Genomic DNA, 20,723 nt, shown 5'->3' on the forward strand with positions numbered 1-20,723 from the left:
TTAAGGCTTACCTTCAGCAATTACTGGCATGGATTCCATCTTATGCAACTGCAAACACGAACACTGAATATAGCCTTCTGTTACTTACCAACTTGCTTCTCAATGGACAGAACAATATGCAAAACGTCGGTCGTAATCAGGGACCAATTCATCTGTATATATAGGTGACTTAAACCTCAAGAAGCTTCCCATTAAAGCTATCCATATCGGTTTAGGTTTCCTAGTTAGATTCTTAATGTATCACAACTTGTAGCCTTCCTTGTAGACTAAGCAATAGATTACTATCCTTAATGAATTGATACACTATTCATTAAGTCACTAGTATTGATTTACTGTTTGTATCCATGTTAAACTAGGATTGATATTAAGCTAATCATCAATTACTTTATGATGATATGTGTTATGTCCATATTTGATCTTACACAAATCAATCAATTCAATATAGCACTAGGTAGAGGTGCAGTTGGAAATAGTGAAACCCACAATACCATGTGAAATATCAAATTCCCAAAGATGATTTTGCATTATTTGTTTGCCGATAATAAATTCGTCATTAGCTCGAGCAAAGCCAAGACACCTAGTCCCCTTTTCCAGAGTTGAAACATAATTTCTCACCGGTGGCTCAAATCTACTTGTCATCTTCTTGAAATGAGACTGCTTCACCTACAATCACATACCATATCACAGAAAATCAAACCGAAAGCTAAGATCTAATTTGATAAAGTATTTACAAAGGCATTAAATGATCATATATACCTAGCATTGTTGCTAACCAAATCACTTCACATTTTGAGCTCAAATTTCATCTGGATAAAATAACAACAACAATCAAATAGAAATTCACAACTAAAGCTATGGTGATCGAATCCTTATTTCTTACAATTCACTCCTACTCCACGAAAATGACAAAAAAAACTACCAAGATTTCACGCTAAGAGTCGATACAATCGACAAAAACAAATCAAAAATCCAAAAAAGCTAAAAATTCAAAGCCACAGAAAATTCAAAGTCCAATACCACAACAATCAGCAATCAGCGAAGAATCAGAAGAACATGCACCGAATACTACAGTTTCAACAAAGCACATTTGTTGAACTCGAGCTGCCACCTTCCGGTTCTGACTTTCGACTGGAATTTTGAAAATATTTTGCTCCTCCCCTTTCTGTACCTCTCTCCGAAATAGCCAAGCACGAGAGAGATATAGAGAGAGAGAGAGAGAGAGAGATGGTGTTGCTTTTGCATTCAAAATGGCATTTGTGATTTTCTCTGATACTTTCTCTCTCTAGAGACCTGAAGAAGCAATTTAAAAAAAAAAAAAAAAAAAAAAGCTGAGAAAGAGGGGTTAGTTCTAGATCTGAAGTCAGCGTTGTGAGGGTTAGAGAGAGGAAGTGGCAAATTTTGTAATTTGATAATTGAAGTCGGCTTGGACCTAATTGTTGAACACTTCATACTTTTTCTATCATTGATATGTTTGCCTTTCCCGATTGCATTAGCATTTTTATTTTCGTTGTATCATTTATATTTCCATGACTTTGTTAGTCTCTAAGAATAGTTTTCCAGTCTGGGAGTAGTTTTTGTTCTGCTTAGTAGGTTTTGGTGTTAGTGAGAGTTGCTATTGATGAGTAGCTTTTAATGTTGGTGCTAGTAGCTTTTGTTATTTGTCGGAGATCGCCTGAAATCTCACCGAATGTTGCCAGTTATATTGTTGAAACTCGCCGTAGACATCATTCGAAGTCACCGAAGACCTTACCAGAGTTCACCAGAGATCCTCGCTAGAAGTTGTCGGAGACCTTGCCAGAGAGGAGAGATTGGTGATTTTTACTCTAGTGGTATTTTTGAAAATATGTTGGTTTTAGTATCCAGAATTTAAGACAAATTTTTTTAATCTCACAGAAAGTTAGAAGCAATGAAAGTTGATGTGCAACTTAAAACAATTACGTGCACCAAACATGCATGCATATACACGTAATTGGGCTTACGATCAGCTCATTTAAGTTATCCATGCATACACTGGCATCTCATATTTGTATTCTCTATGCAAACTGTTTCTTAGTATCTTCTTACAAATGTCAACTAAAAGAAGAAATGAGTTTTTATTTTTTTAGAGGAATAGTCAATTAATATTAAAGTTTAGCAAAATTACACATAATAATCCGCTCATAAGAGCTGTTGGATTGAGCCATTACCTAAACAATTCAATTTTTTTAAGCTAACAAACTAAAGCACCTCCAGCAATACACTCTACACTATCTAAGAAGGAATAAAATAACAAAGATACTATAAGGGACCCTGGCGCCATTCCTCAACTCTGGGAGCTGACCAACTCCAAAAAGAGAAGGACATCTAACAAAACAAAAATAAGATTAAAAATAAAAACTGAAAATTTCAGCCCAAACCCGCACCAATGAACCCAGGCCCAAAGACATCAAGCCTTGGCCCTTAAGTGTAGAAGGAACCCTAGCCATGACCCAAGGAGAAGCCATAATCATGTAGTCGTCGTCCTGCATGCCGGAGCCAACACCGATGCAGTTCAACTGCCACCAAGTCCCACCCACCGTCGAGAAACGATCCGCCCCCAGCCCGGAGACCTAAACCCAGAAAACAAGACGCGGCCAATTGCAACACCATTCTAAACGAAACTCTGATCAATCTGCACGAGCCAAAGTCCGACAGTCGACTCCCATTCCAACTAGAACTTCGCCATCGACGCCTGCCATCCAAACCTGAAGATGGCCTCCAACCCCGATCCCATCCAGATCTGGATCGCTCGACCCACACCCCGCCACCTCTAGCCACGCACGCCAGCAAGCAGCCGGACCAAAACGGCGAAACGCTTCAACACAGTCATCATCAAAAATAGAACCACCATCAGAAAAACACCCACCACCATCGAGGGAAGCAAAAAGCAGGAACAGAAGGAGACATAGGCCTCCCCAATTCCAAACAATATCTCCATCGAAGAAGGAGAAGTGCAGGACTCGAAAATGTTGAGAACTAAGAACTCAAGCACAGCAAAATACAAACAATCTGGGAATAACTTCTCATTGAATGAAATAGACTTTGGCTATTAAATAGCCTTTACAAACCTAACAGAAAGCAACAAAACAGTCCACGTTTATGCTAGCTAGAAATGTGGTAATCAACAAAAGAATAAGTCAATCAACAACCTACTTCCCTAGTCAACAGGGATTATTTAACATAAGGATAATGACTCTAATTGAAACACCTACTATCCAGACATTCCCTCCCTTAAACTGATTGCTTTATTTATGGCACCTGACAAACTCCCAGCAAACCTCGAAGCTTAAGGAAGGCATCTAACTTAAGAGGCTTGGTCATAATGTCTGCAACCTGCTCTTGAGATCCACAATGAACCAATTCAACAACTCCTTCTTTTGTAAGGTCACGCAAGTAATGGAAATAAACATTGATGTGCTTACACCTTCCATGCATTACCGGATTCTTTGAAAGCTTGATCGTCGAGCTGTTATCACAAAACATAGTAGTACTCCCATCTTGCGAATGGCCTAACCTATCCAAAATCCTCCTCATCCAAACAACTTGACTAGCACAATACGCAGCAGCCACAAATTCTGCCTCAGTTGTTGAGAGGGTAACAATAGGCTGTTTTTTAGATGACCATGAAACAACCCCTGAACTTAGTAAGAAAGCATAACCCGAAGTACTTCTACTGTCTTCTATGTCACCGGCATAATCACTGTCGGCATAGGCAATCAATTTTTCACTCCCTCCCTTCTTGTAGAAAATTGCAAAGCTGATTGTACCTTTCAAGTATCTCAAGACTCTCTTCACTACCTGCAAATGCAGCTCTGTTGGCTGCCCCATATATTGACTAACAAGACTCATAACAAACATTAAATCGGGTCTAGTAGCTGTCAAATAAATGAGGCTACCTACAATTTGTTTGTAGAAGGTTGAGTCCACCTTAACACCATCTGCATCTTTGCTCACTTTGGAACCAGGAACGATGGGATTGAGCACTGCATTACTCTTCTCCATTCCAAACCGTTTCAGCACATCCATTGCATACTTTCTTTGGCAAATATAAATTCCATCATCTCTTTGCAGCACCTCAATACCAAGGAAGTACCTCATTCTCCCAAGATCACTCATGTCAAACTCATGCATCATAGAATTCTTAAATTCACAAATCATGGTCTCATCATTCCCCGTATAGATAATGTCATCAACATAGATACTGATAATCAGAATGTTACCTCTTTCATTTATCTTGACAAATAAGGTATGATCGCTGTGACAATTCTGGAACCTTTCCTTCAAGAAGAAAGCTTCTATGCAGCTAAACCAAGCTCGTGGAGCTTGTTTAATCCCATATAAAGCTTTCTTTAGCTCTAACACTTTGTGTGGACTGTCTTTACTCTCATAACCCCTCAGCTGCTCTACAAACACATCCTCAGTTAGCTCACCATGTAGAAATGTTGATTTCACATCAAGTTGATATATTATCCAGCCCTTTTGTGCAGCAAGAGTAATAATTAATCGAACAGTGTCCATCCTTGCCACTGGTGCAAACACCTCCGTGTAATCGACTCCGTGCTGCTGTGTATACCCCTTAGCAACTAGACGAGCTTTGTACTTGTCCACCTTCCCATTTTTGTCAAGCTTCGTCTTGTAAACCCACTTAACACCAATTCTCTTTGCCCCAACAGGTACATCTATCAAAAACCAAGTGTCATTCTTCTTGATAGCTTCCATTTCGGAGTCCATAGCTGCTCTCCACTTCTCACTCTTCACTGCCTCTTCAAAAAACACAGGATCAGTAGAGGTAAACATCACCATATTAACCACATCTTCTTTTTCAGAAAGTCCCTCTCCACTCTTGTAATCCTCCATCCAGACTGGTCTTCTTCTTATTCTTCCTTCATTAGGGCTGGATCCTTCTTCATTAGAGCTAGGTGAGCATGTATCATCCTCACGATTTGAGGACACAATCTCTACTGCCCTTGCATCATTATCTCCTTCACTATCTTCTTCAATGACATCTCTAATGGCAGCTTCTCCTTCATTGTCACCCCATTCTAAGTCAACAGCAATTAACTCTTTGGAACTCTTGTCCCAATCCCAGCACTTGTCTTCTTCAAACTTGACATCTCGGCTCACAACAATTTTTTTTGATATAGGATCATAAAGCCTATAGGCTTTTGATTCCTCACTGACCCCCAACAGCACGCAACTAAAACTCTTGTCTTCCAACTTCTTCCTCTTGGCATCTGGTACGTGTACATGTGACACACATCCAAAAACCCGGAAATACTCAACTGAAGGCTTAATTCCACTCCAAGCCTCCTCCGGAGTCATGTCTTTCACAACCAAGGTGGGACTCCGATTTAGGATATGAACCGTCCAATTCACAGCCTCAGGCCAAAATCTCTTTGGAATCTTCTTCTCCGAAAGCAAACTCCGCACCATATTCATAATCGTCATGTTCTTCCTCTCTGCAACTCCGTTCTGTTGTGGAGTGTATGAAGCCGTCAATTGTCTCTTAATCCCATTCTCTTTACAGAACTGATTAAATTCTTGTGAGGTGAACTCGCCTCCTTGATCAGTACTTAAACATTTAATGTAACTCCCTGTTTCTTTCTCAACAAGACTCTTGAAGTATTCAAAAGTGATGAAAGCATCTGACTTCTCAACCAAAAAGTATATCCATATTTTCCGAGTAAAGTCATCAATGAAACATATAGAATACCTTTTGTTGCTGTTTGATATGGGAGTGATCGGACCACACAAGTTTGCATGGATCAATTGGAGCTTATGTGTTGACCTCCAATTGCTCTTCTTTGGAATAGGGTCTCAGTGCTGTTTCCCTACCATGCATGCTTTACATACTGTTGTGGAGGCAGAGAATTGCGGTAATCCATGCACCATTTTCTTGAATTGAAGAGTTCGTAGGCCTTTATAACTCAGATGACCGAACCTACAATGCCACAAATGAGATGAATCTTGCGAGGTTGTATAAAAGCAAGCTGTCTCTCTTGGTTGACTCCTAGCCAACAGAAAGAACATTCTATTGGCTGATATCTTGGTTTGGATAATCAAGCCCTTCATTGGATGGTAAATCCGGCACAGACCATGTTGGATTAGAATTGCCAACCCTTTCTCCTGCAGCTGATCGATACTCAACAAGTTGTTCCTTAACTCCGGAACATAAAATACCTCGGTAATCACATGCACAAAACCACTCACCATCAGCCTCACCTTCCCTTTACCCATCACTGACATCTTCGAGTTATCTCCAAGTTTCACTATCTGCCTGAACCCTTCGTTGAGATCCTTAAACAAGGTTTTGTCTCCACACATGTGGTTGGAGCATCTTGAATCCAGAAACCACACGTCTTCTCTCCTTGCTTCATTCAGCTCCACGTATGACATTAACAACATTTCTTCCTTCTCATCAAGCTCTACATAATTGGCTTCCCAGCTAGGACACTCATATTGAAAGTGTCCGAGCTTGTGGCACTTGTAACATTCAATAGTAGATTTGTCGAAGATCTGACGCCCTCTACCTCTGCCTCTTCCTCTCCATCCTGATATGTCCTTATGAGTTACTTTTAAAGCTTGTTCTTCCTCATCACGCTTGTGAAACTTCTACTCGTGAACAATTAGAGAGCTCTGTAACTCATCGATGGATAGACTGTCAATATCCTTCGACTCCTCAATAGAACAAACAATGTAATTAAATTTGTTGTTAAGGAACGAAGTATTTTCTCTACAATGGTAACATCCACCATTTGCTCACCATGCACCCTCATTTTGTTAACCACTAACATTACCCTTGAAAAATAATCAGAAACTTTTTTCACCAGATTTCATCTCCAAGGTTTCGAACTCCTTTCGAAGAGCTTGAAGAACTGACCGCTTCACTCATGCATTCCCCTCATATTTTTTTCTTCAGAGTCCCAAATCTGCTTTGAGGTGTTCTTCTGAAGAATAGTCTCCAAAATGGTTCGGTCAATGGCCTGGAACAAATAATTCTTTACTTTCAGATCCTTCAACTTCAACTCGTCGAGCTTCTTTTGCTGCCCTTCTATCACAGCTGCTCCATCCGCTAGCTCTGCATATCCAACCTCCACCAAGCTCCAATACTCCTTGGACCTGAGAAAATTCTCCATTAGCATACACCAATGGTCATAATGACCATCGAAGCGGGGAATTGCAGGTTGCACAAAATTCCCTTCACTTGACATATCTCTCTCTCTCTGTTTGGAAGTTACTCAAAGTCTGCTACTTTTTCTCTCAGGCCCAGTGGGGGCTCTTATACCAAAATGTTGAGAACTAAGAACTCAAGCAAAGCTTATGAACTCAAGCACAACAAAATACAAACAATCTGGGAATAACTTCTCATTGAATGAAATAGACTTTGGCTATTAAATAGCCTTTACAAACCTAACAGAAAGCAACAAAACAGCCCACGTTTATGCTAGCTAGAAATGTGGTAATCAACAAAAGAATAAGTCAATCAACAACCTACTTCCCTAGTCAACAGGGATTATTTAACAGAAGGATAATGACTCTAACTGAAACACCTACTATCCTGACAGAAAACCTAATAGATTAGGTTTTGTTCCCAAACCCTAGCGGAGCTAGGTTCTCTTTTTCCATAGCATAGTATATGAACACTTGAACAGAAATGAGTATAGATTAATTACAAATTAGGTTGTGTGAATTTTATCTCTTATTTTTGGTTTTTCGATAGACAAACTGTTTGCAAACATTTTCTCAAAAAAAAAAAAAAACAGTTTACAAACATCAATATCGATCTATTTTAGACGTTGTTGCTGAATTTAGTGATGATGACAAATTGACAGTTATTTGCTGCTTCAAAGTTTCCTACTTTTTTTTTTTTTTTTTTAGAAGACTTCAAAGTTTCTTACGATGTGCTTATTGCTTGCTGAGTAACGAGTTTTTCTGAATTTCTTCCGATGATAATTCTATCAGTAGTTTGTGGTATCAAATTTTGGTATTACAGTAGTTGATCGAGTGACACCAAGAGGTTGGCCTATTCCCCTCCCACGTACTGAAACCCTAGTTAGTAATTAAGTTACCCTGTGGGGTACGTCCGATTGGCTTGCTGAGTCAACTTTTAGTCGCTATTTATGTACGAGCTAGGCATCTATAGTAGGACACAAATATTTCTCATATATGACATTATACACGAATTTTCAAGTCAAAATAATTGAACTCGGAGCTTCATTATCATGCACTGCCTTTAAGGAAAACATATTCTTGACTAAAACTATAAAACGCTGTTCTTCAACCCCATAACCATCTTCTTAAAATAGCTACAATTATAAAAAAGAACATTGAACAAAAAGCACGAACTACACCCTGAATACAGGAAAACAAAAACAATGACATCCTGAATCCCTTTAATTGTTGATTGATGATCTTTTTAACACAGAGGCAAATCTGCAGGCGGAGGTTCTATTGTTTGCAGCTCCCCAACTCCATTGTCCACCAAGAAAGCCATGGCCAGACCCAAGTTGATATGAACATCCAAGTGACAGTGCATCACCCAAGCACCTATAAGTACATCAATAAAAGTCAAATACATAATAGTGTCAAGTGCACATGTGTAAGTATTTAGTCATTGAATTCACATATCAAAATAACCCTAGCTAGCTTATTAGTAATTGTTACCTGGATTGTCAGCTACAAATCTGATGACTGCCCAACCATTTGCGGGCACCGACACAGTGTTCCTCAGAGGTGGATCAACATGGTTAAACTTTCTAGTATCAGTCTTGGCATTGAAGTTTCCAAAACCCTCTGCAAGGATGTAGAAATCATATCCGTGGAGATGAATGGGATGGTTCTCGGGTGTGACAATACTTGTGTCTTGTAACACCACCTGCACTCTAGACCCATACTTCAACTTGTATCCCTTTGTTCCAGAACTGGGTTGCCAAAGCGAGCGGCTGACATTCCCAGTGTAATCAAATTTCCGTGGCGGGTTGGCTGGAAAATCACTAGTGTAAACTCCAGTAATGTTTTGCTGGTAAGCTTGGAGAATTGACATGTTGTTTGGAAGCACAAATGAGACATTGTTCATGCTAGCAGTGAAGCGTGTGCCATTGGGGCCTTGGCACCTTCTAGATTGAAAGTGCTTAGGGCATTTGTTGAGTCCGAGACCGATTGTGAAGAAGAGGTTCTCGTCGATTTCAGTTGGGACTTCGACTTTTCTAGGGCTTCTGAAGCTCTTAGTGAAGGCAGATGCAGTGTCTGTGTCATTGAAAGCTGGCAGCTTTGGCATTATGGGTTTAATTACTGTTTTACCCTTTTTGCAACTAGTAGTGTTGCAACGGACGGACTTGTATTCAAGAATGGCAGTGGTGGTGGTGTTGTCAAATGGCGCGTTTTGTGCACTGAAATAGGCACGTGCCGCCAAGTAGTATCGAGATGGTGGCTGGTCCCCGGTGATTAAAACATCGGTGGTCTGGCCGGGTCCTAGCATTAGAACTTTGGTGGTGAAAGGCTTGGTGTAGGAGGCATCGGCACCGACCACAGTCAGCTTGTGGTTGGCGACGGAGAAGAAAAGAGGTTGGTTGAGGGCGGCGTTTATCACTCTCAAAAGGTTGGTCTCACCGGAGTCTATGGGAACTACGACAGTCCCTGCACAAGTAGAAATAATCACACCATGGAAGAATATTAGTTATTACATTCGCAAAATCTGTGTACAAAAATTTATTCCGTAGATGTATGTGTTATAAGTTCTATTTCATTTGTTCAACTTTGATTACTTAATTAGGTAACTCTAGCTAATAAGATTTATTTTAGAGATATATTGAATGGGAGATTAAGAACCAAACCTTTGCTGGAGCAATTGTAAAGATCACCAGGTTGACCGTTGATGGTGTATGCATCAGAAACATTCGGACCTGCTCCTGTGCGAGTTGCTCTCCTCACCACGTCAATAGGGTTAGCGTCCCACCACTCACCGAGAAGAAGTGTTGCTTGACGGTTTGGTTTAGGGAATGGATACGAGTCTCCTTGTTTTGGATGAATAATAAGTGCTCCATACACAGTGGCTCTAAGCCATGAGCTATGAGCGTGCCACCACAGGGTACCTTCTTGGCCCTGGACTGTGAACCGGTAAGTGTAACTCCCTCCTGGCATTATCGGGCACTGAGTTACAAATTCGGGCCCATCCGCCCATCCAGTTCTCATTTGCCGAATACCATGCCTGAAATGTATGTATATATTTCAATAAGTTATAAGTCAATATGTCATGTTGAGTTGTTACGAGAAAATGAAGAAGAGAGATCCAAGAGCATCATTATTTATGCATGTATGTGGTTTAACCAAACTGTAGTTCGGCCCCACCATATGGTGGTAATTACCAGTGAATTGTGACGTTGTATCGAGCTTTGTTGGTAACTTTGACAACCAGAGTGTCGCCATTGTTTACTACCAAGGTTGGTCCAGGGTACTGTCCATTCACAGTGATGCTGTTGTGGATTTTGCACAGCCTCTTCACTGGTGCTGCGTGGATCTATATCAGTTCCATTGCATAATTAATTAGATGTTCAGTATCTAGTTAAGAAGAAAAAGAATAGAATAACTAAATGATTTATATATATATATATATATAAGAGAAATAACTTACAACAAATTCATGGTGGTGAGCTTTGGGATTGGCCAAGGTCGACATTGCTGATGAAGCAAAGAGGAGGCAAAGGCCAAGTAGGAAAATGCAACTGAGCTCCATTGTATCTCTATGCTAGCTTAAGATAGCTTTAGTTTGAATATTGAGATGTAATTGGATTAGTGAGTGACAGATAGAGGGTGCTTTATATATAGGAAATAATAGGTTTGTTGTGTGAGGTTGGCATGCAGGATTACGTTTTGATTGATGAACTTAGTTCAAATAGGAGTTGTTGCACGGTTGTACCCACTCGCCTATATATATATAACCAATTAAGAATATTAGTTATTTGTATGATAATGAAGCCTTGCTTTACAAGTCTTCTTTCTGATTGAATTAATGAGTTTTATTAGGATCTCCTCGAATTTGACCATTATTTCTGTACACATACAAAATTACAAATAATACATTGGTCAAACCCATTATTCATATTTGTATAATTTCATTTCCTCAAAACTTTATTTGCACCTTTAACGTGAAAAATCGATACTGTTTGAGCGGAGAGATTAGAGAGAAAATATACTCTTTGAGTATTGCAAATTCGATTAATTATCTCCATGCCACCATATGTAATCAAATTTTGTAAGATTTAAGATTATGTCTGTACTTTTTAAATCTTATCTCTTGTGTTATAAAAGCAAAAGAAGTCATGTATATTTTGAAACTCTTTTTCATGTAAATACATAAATTAATGTGTCAATATTCATCTCTAGAACTTGCAATAATATATACTTGGTCTCGCTTGGGTGGATCTCTATCTAGATGCACTTTTATTCCTCTAAATAAAATTTACGCCTTAAAAAGGGAATAAAAATATATTGATTTGTCATATACTAAAGCAATGGTTAAGCCTCATACTTAAGCGAAAGAAAACTAAGAAATAGAGTTGGAGCTAGAATATATTTTCATGTCATTCGATTCTTCCAAGATAACTAAAACCCGAAACAATCATCAATTTAACAACCTGATTTAAGCAATAAATATTAGGGAGAATAGTCACTTTGGTCACTCAACTATGACTCATTCGACACTTTGGTCACTCAAGTTTCAAATATATCACTTTGGTCACTCAAGTATTACACTGTCATTCACACAAGTTACTTTGTTGTGAGAAAAAATGCCCCTTGGGTGACTTTTGTGAATGACAGTGTAATACTTGAGTGACCAAAGTGATATATTTGAAACTTGAGTGACCAAAGTGTCGAATGAGTCATAGTTGAATGATCATTTGTGGAATTCTCACTCGGTAAGGATATTATTTATGTGACTTGATATGTAGTCCACTGATGGTCACGATCGAAATAATAAACTAGTCTGTTAGACAAGTAGTGTTAGATGGTTGGGTGCAAGGTATTTATCTATGTTAAATATATGGACCAACCTTGACCATATAAATTAGTTGCCTTTTGAAAGGAAATTAAGATGATGAGTAGGTTTGTAGTAATTAAATTCTATTTTATATATGAATTAGGTGGCCGATCAAATATCATATATGGGGACAACGACATTCCTAAGCTATATATATATACAGATTTTATTCAGAGCGGAGCTCCGCTTTGAAATTAACTTGTGAAGTTTTAGTTTTCGGTCATTTTTCGGTCGCATATCCACATCTCGATCGTTCAGTTTTTAGGTACTACTGTATAGATCATCTCTACAAATTTTCAGCCAAATTGATGATCGTTAAGGTATCTAACTCGCTTAAACCAATGGACGGACTAAATCTGTCAACGTGAACTGTACTAGCTTTAAACTAGTTATCAATGCCTTAACGATCATCAATTTGGCTGAAAATTTGCAGAGATGATCTCTACACTAGTACCTAAAAACTGAACGGTCGAGATGTGGATATGCGACCCAAAAGTGACCAAAAACTCGAACTTCACACGTTAATTTCAAAGCGGAGGTCCACTCTGGATAGGATCTGTATATATATATATACACACACACACACACACACACGAACGACATACCTAAGTTATAGATTTAGGAGACTATGAGATCAAAAGTGAAAGTAAGTTAGCCAGCGACTAAGACCCCGTTTGGGATTGCTTTGCTTTTAAAAAAAAATCAGCTTTTGTTTAAAATTTTAGATTTTATTGTGTTTGGTAAATAAATAAAAAGCAACTTTAATTAGAAGTTATAGGTCACTGGCAGCAGATTTTAGAAGCAGCCCAGAGGTTGCTTTTAGAAGCTGTTGTTGATCAAAACACGCTCTGGAGTTGTTTTATGTACTGACAGTACTTTTAAAAATATTATTTACCAAACACGAAACTGTTTTAATTCAGAGCTGATTATTCTCACAACACAGCAGCAGCAGTTTTTTTTTAAAAGTCACAACAATCCCAAACTAGCTCTAAATAGTGAAGTAAGAAGCACGTGTTGGGAATGTAGTGGGAGTCAATTGAAATAATAATTTTCAAACCAGACTGGTTATCCTTACAAGTAAGATCGGATTATCGAGAAAAATATAAGCTTTATGTTTACCAATGATCATGTGACTAAAGGCTCTTGCCCCGGCCCATACACAAAAAAGTCCTGATGAATCACTATAAATCATAATATAGACAAACAAATAAAGTATATGGATTTTATGACACTTCGGATTGTAAATGTATCATGTAATGCGGTCTCAGTGTTAATTGTTGAGACTTATATTTCTCTCAACTGTTAACAGTGAGACTGCATGCATTAACGGTAAACTTAATTTCGAAATTATCTTTAGCACTTTTGGTGGAAGTGCCTGCTATATACTAGCAAGTAACAAAAACTGGCACTCTTTAAGCTTGCCTCGTGATCGGTATGTCATTTACTGAACCTCCAACATTCATGTTCATGAACACATTCTGATAATTAACTAGCTACGATCATTTCCACACCCATTGAAGATGTATCAGACATTCAGACCTGCTGTCTGGAAAACTTACATGTAAATGCTAGGAAGCTACTGGACAACTGATCGAAATTGTCCCGTTTTAGTGCAGAAAATAGTTTCTATGACATAATTTTGCATCGATCGGTGCATTGCCACTAGTCATGGATTACTATCTCTGTTCTGCAGTTTATTTTCATTTCTGGCTTGAATAAGTAATTTACTTGAGTATTAATTGCTAGTGAACCATGATTCATGATATGTACAGAAAGAAGAATCGAAAAGAAGGAAAGTATATTCTAAATGAAACGAGCATGAAGGGAGCATTACATATACTCATGAACAAAACTGCATATAAATTAAGTGAGGACTTTGTTAAGTACTACCCAAAACAAAAGTTTAACATCATAATATTAAGCACAAACGAATTTCTGAACAACAGAATCTATCAAATGCATCGAACTATATTTGTATTAGTGATTATCGGACAGTGTATATGTACAATCGCATAGGAAGTGACATGCAGCAGTTTTGTTCAGTTCTACTGCATACTTTGTTGGAGACAATCATCCTTAAACGCTGCAGTTGTCTTCCAATCAGCTGCACTAGTCTGTTAGAAGTATAAGAAAGCTTGAAGAAGATGAGGAAAAACCCAGAAAAAGAGCAATTTTGTAAATATCGGTGATGATGAATTACAGTTTGTTTGGGTTTACGACTATATATCCTATTGACTTGACTTGGGGTCATTTACCCCTTTTACCCTTAATATCCCCCTCAAGATGATGATAGGGAACTGAGCATCAGATTGCAGCAGATGAAAGAGTAAGATCCATCATATATTTGACCTTGTGCTTGAGTGTAGAAACCTGCACCATGATACATGTGATAGCTGTGACTCCCCATATTGTTGTAATGTAGATACAAAGTGATTGACTTGATGCCTCATTTTCACTATTGCATCAAAATGGCTTACTTCCTTTACATGTTCCTTAGAGTGATTATTCCAACTAATCAAGTGGAACACATCCTTCATCTTCAATTGGCACCACAATGAAAACAGAGCAAGTTTCACTTGTAACCAGAAATTGAATATCTCAGCATATATTTTCAATGCACCAGCAGTCAAAACAATGCAGTAGGCCAGTCCATTAACTTGAAGTTATGCAGAAGTACCAACAAGTGACTAATAAATAATAGTCCAAGGACAAGTGTTTCTCCATTTCTAGAATGATCAATCACAGGGAAGCCTTCATTGAATGCATTACCAACAGCCTTTGAAATAAGAGGAAGTAGCATGATGAGAGGCACAAATTTTAGATTATTTATTTCAACCATAATAACACATAGATATACCATATCATTCGCATTGAACTTCCAAGAAAAGAAGCTCTTCCAAGTAGTGCATACGTCCCTTCTTCTGGACAAAGAATTTTACCACCAACATGGTTCCTAAGATCTAGATAACCATTAGCAGTACATTGATTATTCCCAGGATCAGCTTTACCATCAGTGGAACAATAAAAAGATTGGTCTTTCTTTGAGTTTAAAAGTTGAGGCCTGCTCTCCAAACTTTGAGTGCAAACTCTTGAAGGTGTAGTATTGTCTAGAGCTCCATTTACTACAATTGAGTCCCTACCACCAGGGCAATTGTCATCACATATCGGAGATGTGCATTGTTTGAACATGAGATCATTGCTTGACACAGATTGCATAATGCAATTCCCATTTTGCAGAATAGTATTTGCAGCATATGTAGAGTCCTTTTTAGGAATAGATGCAGTGGCATAATAGGTTCCATTAATGACGATGTCAGATGTCATTGATCTATCAACTTTGACAGGATCTTTGCCATTATGACCATCAAAGCAATCACCAGTATGTTTCCTTATTGTGCAGCCCTCAGTTGCTTCTGTAGTTCTATTTGAAGAAGCTTTAGAATCACCAAGAAATTGTTCAGATCCAGAAGTTCTTGTCTTTGACCCCACTGAAGATTGTCTCAAAACATTTTCAATCACACAATGTTCAACTTTTTCACACATATTATCATAACCCGGGCTCAATCCTCGCACAACCTGCACGTCCATGTTAATCTTCCTAGATTCTATCCCACAACATTCAGTTTCTCTACATTCCACTTTTCCTGATACAGAGCCATCAGCAGCATTAATGTCACATGTCCTTTTGAAACTATCACCATGTGCCATCATTTCATTCCTGAACCTCTCAGAAATAGACTTCACAGTTTGTTCAATCTCATCTTCAGCGATCAACAAAAGAGATCGTAATTCTTTCATTGAAACAGAGGAGCTTAGTGTTTTGATTCTTATTACAGTTTTTATGGTAGCAAACTCTGAGGGTAAACCATGACAAACCGAGACTACTATGACTTCATCAGCCATATAAACTCCCATCGTAGCAAGCTGATCACATATTGACTTGACTCGAATTAAGTACTTGTCAATAGAGTCTGAGCCTTTTTGGATGTTGTATAAGGAGTTTTTGAGATTCATTATGTTATACCATGAATCATCAACATATTTCTCCTTAAGTCGACACCAAATTTCCTTAGAAGACTTACTTCCAATAATGAAGCAGAGAGCATCACTGGATAGAGTAGAAGCAAGTATCGTCATAATGGCAGAATCATTTTGCACCCAATTCATATACTCCTTTTCTATATCATATGCAACCCCATTTTCTTCCATAATCACTTGTTATGAAGGACAAGGGAATGATCCATCGACATATCTCATCAGACCACAACCTTTTAACAGTGTCTCTACTAGAAATTTCCAGGTTACATAGTTAGAGTCGTCTAACTGAATTGTAATGAGATTGTAGAAATTGGACAGTAGACAATTTTGTAACATTGTACTGTTATCCATGATGCAAGGCAACATACAATTGTAAAGAACCTAAAAGAGACTCAGAAATCTTCACAGTTCATTTCTTCTTGACGATACATCAAAATACACTTCTTTCTTTCAGCAATTTTTCATCTATCAACAACCAAATTCTAGAAGAAACCACAAACCATAACAAATAGAACCTCTGAACTAAAATCCCCAAAATTCTAGAGTTTCAAAGTATCAAATGCTCAGAATTTCTTATGAATCAACTACTTTATATTGTAACAAATCAAAATCGAACAAAATGTATATGATAACAAAGCTTCGAAGCTAATCAATTTCTGTAAATTTCTCAGTAATCTTCAAGAACATGAAGTAAGAGTCTTTAGAGAGAGAGAGATGAACTTATCTTCGTAGCAAATCCAAAGATTGAACACAAAGAAGGTGAAATCGAAGACGAAGCTAAGCTGCAGGAGCATGATGAAGCTCAAAGAACAAACCCTAGGTCGCAACCTGAGCTTGTGATACCATGTTAGAAATATAAGAAAGCTTGAAGAAGATGAGGAAATTAAAACCCAGAAAAAGAGAGCAATTTTGTATATATCGGTGATGATAAAAAAAATTACAGTTAGTTTGAGTTTACAGCTATATATCCTATTGACTTGACTTGGGGTCATTTACCCCTTTTACCCTTAACATAGTCCTCTAATTACACATATACTAAAGCCCCTAGAGCGGCACTGTACATAGCACTGTTCCTAGCACTGTACATATGAAAGTACGTTTTTGCCCTCTGTTTTTCGTGATTTACGGCTTGCCATTGCAGAGATAGTAGGGTTGTGCTTCTTTACACGTGTTCCATTTAGCTACTCTAGACATAAAGCCACAATCCACTGCTTCTGTTTTTTTCTTGCTCATTCTAGACTTCTTCATCAGTCTTCAAGAATGACTGCTCTAAACCCAAAGCTTTCCATCTTTAATTCAGCAAAGATTAAATTGAAGCTAGAAGAGGCGAAGGAAGCTACTCTTACTTTTAATCTTTGATTCAGCAATCGACAATCTACCTTTTACTCTTGCTGTGCATTTATTTTAGCGGCTTTGGGTTGATGAATTAATTGATTCTGTGTTGCTCAATTCATCGTTTTTGAATGGGTTTTGTGTTGCTCTTTGGGATACATTTATTTCTTTCTCGGATTGTATGTTTTTGCTAACATTTGTTTTGGGTTTTTGGAGGTGATCTTCATGTTTTGGGTACCACAATCGATGACGCTTGGAAAGAGATTGAAGGGAGTAGAGGAACAAGTTCTGATGTCTACTGCCTATCCAACCCAGTGACTCTTATTCGCGGTTGAGTGTTGGTCCTTCCTTCACATATGAAGCATTTTCTCCTTTTTTCTAGGTTTGGCTCCAGTTCTTCAAAGCGATCACTCATCTTTTTCCTTCTTCTTTTGTATTTTTGTTGATTGCGATTTCATCTTCTTCTGCTTAACAACTAAAACCCCAAAATCCCTAAACCATTTTGTCAACAGCAGGAGCAAAGGTCGTCACAAGGGTCCATTCAATCTTCAAAACTAAAAGCATATCCAGACCAACGAGGTGTTGTTTATGAATATGTTTTTTGATCTGGGTGTTACTTATATAATCTCGGTTTCTTGATGTTATTATTTTCTTTATATGATTCTGCAAAATGAAGGTATACCTGAAAATAAAGTGGCTAATCTGTTGCTTAAAGTCTTTGTTTGTACCTACAAGATGAACATCACAAATAATTAATGAATGGATAACTATTAAAAGGGAAAGATTACCTGAAAATTTTCAACTGAGTGCTCAGTTATTGAAGTTGACTTGGTGGACTTGATTCCGGTAACAAATTTCAAGTCTTGCTTTGAAAAAAAAAAACAATTTTGGTAAGATTTCAAGCTTTTTACTTTGTTTGTTATTAAAGAATTGTTTTCATTGTTACTTACTTTGATTTACGTTCATGTTCTTAAGATTTTTTTGATCTTAAGGTTATCCAATGTTCTTTGTCAGCTAATGAGCTTGGCCAATTGTTAAGACATTTGCTTGAATTGGTTATGTATTCATTTGCTGTGCTTATGTTCCAATTTTATATTTGTTTGAATTGGTTATGTATACACGTTTTTAACTTTCTTTCTTTACTTCTATTTGTAATGGTAATGATTTAAAGGGAGGAGACATGACGATACATGAGGTGAGACAACTGAGGTCAATAGGTATGTGGTTAATGATTGTAATCTAATCGCCTTCCCATTAGAATCTGAAATTTGGAATTGATAAATTCATTTAAGAGGGAGTTAACAGCCTCTCAAGGTCTCTTTGTCAGTCCTTGCCCTGCTTTTCTAGGTACATACTGGGAGGTTTTTTTTTTTTTTGTCCACTTCTGTTTCACAAGTTGGAACAAATGATACAAAATTCTTTGATATAATTTATTTTTACATTTTTGGACACCTCTTGGATTTTGTTACATCAAGTAGATACACTAGGTACTACTTTGATGCACTGTCCTGAAAACAATAAGGCTTTTCAGTTTGTTATTGTGGAGCTCTGATATTGTTAAATGAATACTATGTAAATGAAGTGGCTGTTGAACATTTGAATTTGAATTCATTGTCATTTATTTATGTGCTTACCTATGGCATCAGATACATTGCATGGTCTGTTTGATTTTGCATTCAATCTTACGAATTTTTTTTTTTTTGATAACGTCCAATTTATTCTGATTCATTCTTCTTCCAGATTTACCTGTGGGGAGTAACATCCTTCCAATTCTGAACGTCCGCCATGTGCACACTGAAACGAAAAGATTTTGCCTTTTTTCCCTTTGGAGAAGAGCATGACGGGAGAGCCTGGAGATGTATAATGGGTCTTTTTCAGCCTTTTGCCTCATTTCATATGAAAACAGTCACAATAGCCTTTTGCTTGTTTTATGTTTAAATGACTGATCCTCTACTTTTCTTATTCTTCTTTTTTAGCTCAGTGCTCATTGCTCATTCCGAACACAGAACATGCCAACATGGGGTTGAAGGCCAGTTACCTTTTTAATAGTTGAGTTAGCAGCAAATCTATAATTTAGAGTTGTGATTTGTTGGAAGGGTGGAGTAGCAAGGAACTTTAATCACTTTTGGTGTAATGACACAGCTACCTACACTATAGTGAAGTGCTTGGGCTTAGATTGTTGGGACAATATCTTGACATTTCTGTGTGATGGAATAAATTTTGATCAGCTACCATCTCTAGCTTGCAGAGAGATTGAAATGTATGCGAAGCATAGAACTATCATTTTAGCGGTCTTGATATTTTTCCTTCCTACAAGCAAGAAAAAACAACGAAGGAATAGAAAGAACAAAGCATATGCAGTTGTCGGACACTCAAAAGTGGGGAGATTGCCTCAATCTATATGGCAATCTTTTGTAGTGAAATCACATCTACCATTTTGTGATGAGCTAATGGTTACATGTATATAGAATGTAGCTGCCACAGCTGAGTAGACACAATGTAACTTTACTCAAATGATTTTGCTTCATTTTATTACATCCATCTTTCAGTTTGATTTAGTGTAGCTAATTTGTTTTTATTATTCAAATCACTGAACTTCAAAGTTCTTAAAAAATAAGAAAAAGTACCACAACTTTTCACCCCGCAGCATTGCGCGGGTTCTTTTTCTAGTCAGATATCTAAATCGATGGGATACAACTATGAATTGAATAAGAAAAGAGTAATAGCTAAAAAAGCGCCCCTAATAAGGAATGGACCGCGAAAGTCGTAGAGGTCAATCGTATTGGGATCTTTCTTATTTATATCCTCATCAGACATGAGTTATTTTTCTGAGAAACCAGGTCTTGCTCCATCTCTATAAGCTTTTCTTCCTGTCTCAGACGTTCAATTTGTGCCTTGACACATCATGAAACAATTTCGAACCTTTAGGGAAAAACTGAAATGCCAAAAATTGACAACAAATTAATGGACTGATGAATAAGCTCTATAGATTTAGACAGTGCTTCAGATGCTCAACCAAATTAATAAGCATGATTATAATCAAATTGCTAAAACGGTTCTGGATTTAGCTCAATTTTTGCATGGTAGAATAGCAGCAAACTAAAGATATGGATAGTCGGTGTTCTTGGAGACAAAGAAGGATGGAGTCATAAAAATGTCTCCCATATTTTCGAAGCTGAATAATTTGTAGCATCCAATCCAACTCGAACATCATTTGTTGGAACATAATGCATTCCCAATTATCCCACCGCTCAACACACCCTTATGTGGCGTCTAAATGAGCCGGACACGTGATACG

At 37.8% G+C, this 20,723-nt stretch overlaps 1 protein-coding gene and 2 long non-coding RNA genes across 6 annotated transcripts; 1 reads left to right on the forward strand and 2 right to left on the reverse strand.

Moving 5' to 3' along the window:
• Positions 1–364: 364 nt before the first annotated feature.
• Positions 365–1,246, reverse strand: LOC121051811. Its single transcript, XR_005807056.1, has 3 exons — positions 1,018–1,246; positions 757–806; positions 365–663 (listed from the first exon to the last, which is right to left on the reverse strand). It is a non-coding gene; the product is annotated as an uncharacterized LOC121051811 (long non-coding RNA).
• Positions 1,247–8,434: 7,188 nt separating this feature from the next.
• On the reverse strand, positions 8,435–10,717 carry LOC112182866 (laccase-5). The gene is made up of 5 exons (XM_024321424.2): positions 10,649–10,717; positions 10,383–10,534; positions 9,852–10,225; positions 8,683–9,654; positions 8,435–8,565 (listed from the first exon to the last, which is right to left on the reverse strand). The coding sequence occupies exons 1-5, from the start codon at positions 10,691–10,693 to the stop codon at positions 8,435–8,437; spliced, it is 1,674 nt and encodes a 557-aa protein (XP_024177192.2). The 5' UTR covers positions 10,694–10,717.
• A 6,577-nt stretch (positions 10,718–17,294) lies between these two features.
• Positions 17,295–19,977, forward strand: LOC112182564. Of its 4 annotated transcripts, XR_005803653.1 has the most exons (4): positions 17,295–17,807; positions 17,938–18,004; positions 18,597–18,642; positions 19,166–19,977. It is a non-coding gene; the product is annotated as an uncharacterized LOC112182564 (long non-coding RNA). The 4 variants fall into 4 exon arrangements; XR_005803651.1 differs by having other exon boundaries at positions 17,295–18,315; XR_005803652.1 differs by having other exon boundaries at positions 17,295–18,004.
• Positions 19,978–20,723: the final 746 nt, after the last annotated feature.

This window comes from Rosa chinensis, chromosome 1, assembly GCF_002994745.2.
Source record: "Rosa chinensis cultivar Old Blush chromosome 1, RchiOBHm-V2, whole genome shotgun sequence".
In the NCBI taxonomy this organism is placed as follows: Eukaryota; Viridiplantae; Streptophyta; class Magnoliopsida; order Rosales; family Rosaceae; genus Rosa; species Rosa chinensis.

What these genes read in the sequence shown, in the direction of transcription:
- LOC112182866 (XM_024321424.2), bottom strand. Translation starts at nt 10,693, where the DNA reads ATGTCGACCTTGGCCAATCCCAAAGCTCACCACCATGAATTTGTT. An exon ending in CTCACCACCATGAATTTGTT is followed by an intron (nt 10,535 to 10,648) that starts GTAAGTTATTTC and finishes GAACTGATATAG; the next exon opens with ATCCACGCAGCACCAGTGAA. An exon ending in TACAACGTCACAATTCACTG is followed by an intron (nt 10,226 to 10,382) that starts GTAATTACCACC and finishes CATACATTTCAG; the next exon opens with GCATGGTATTCGGCAAATGA.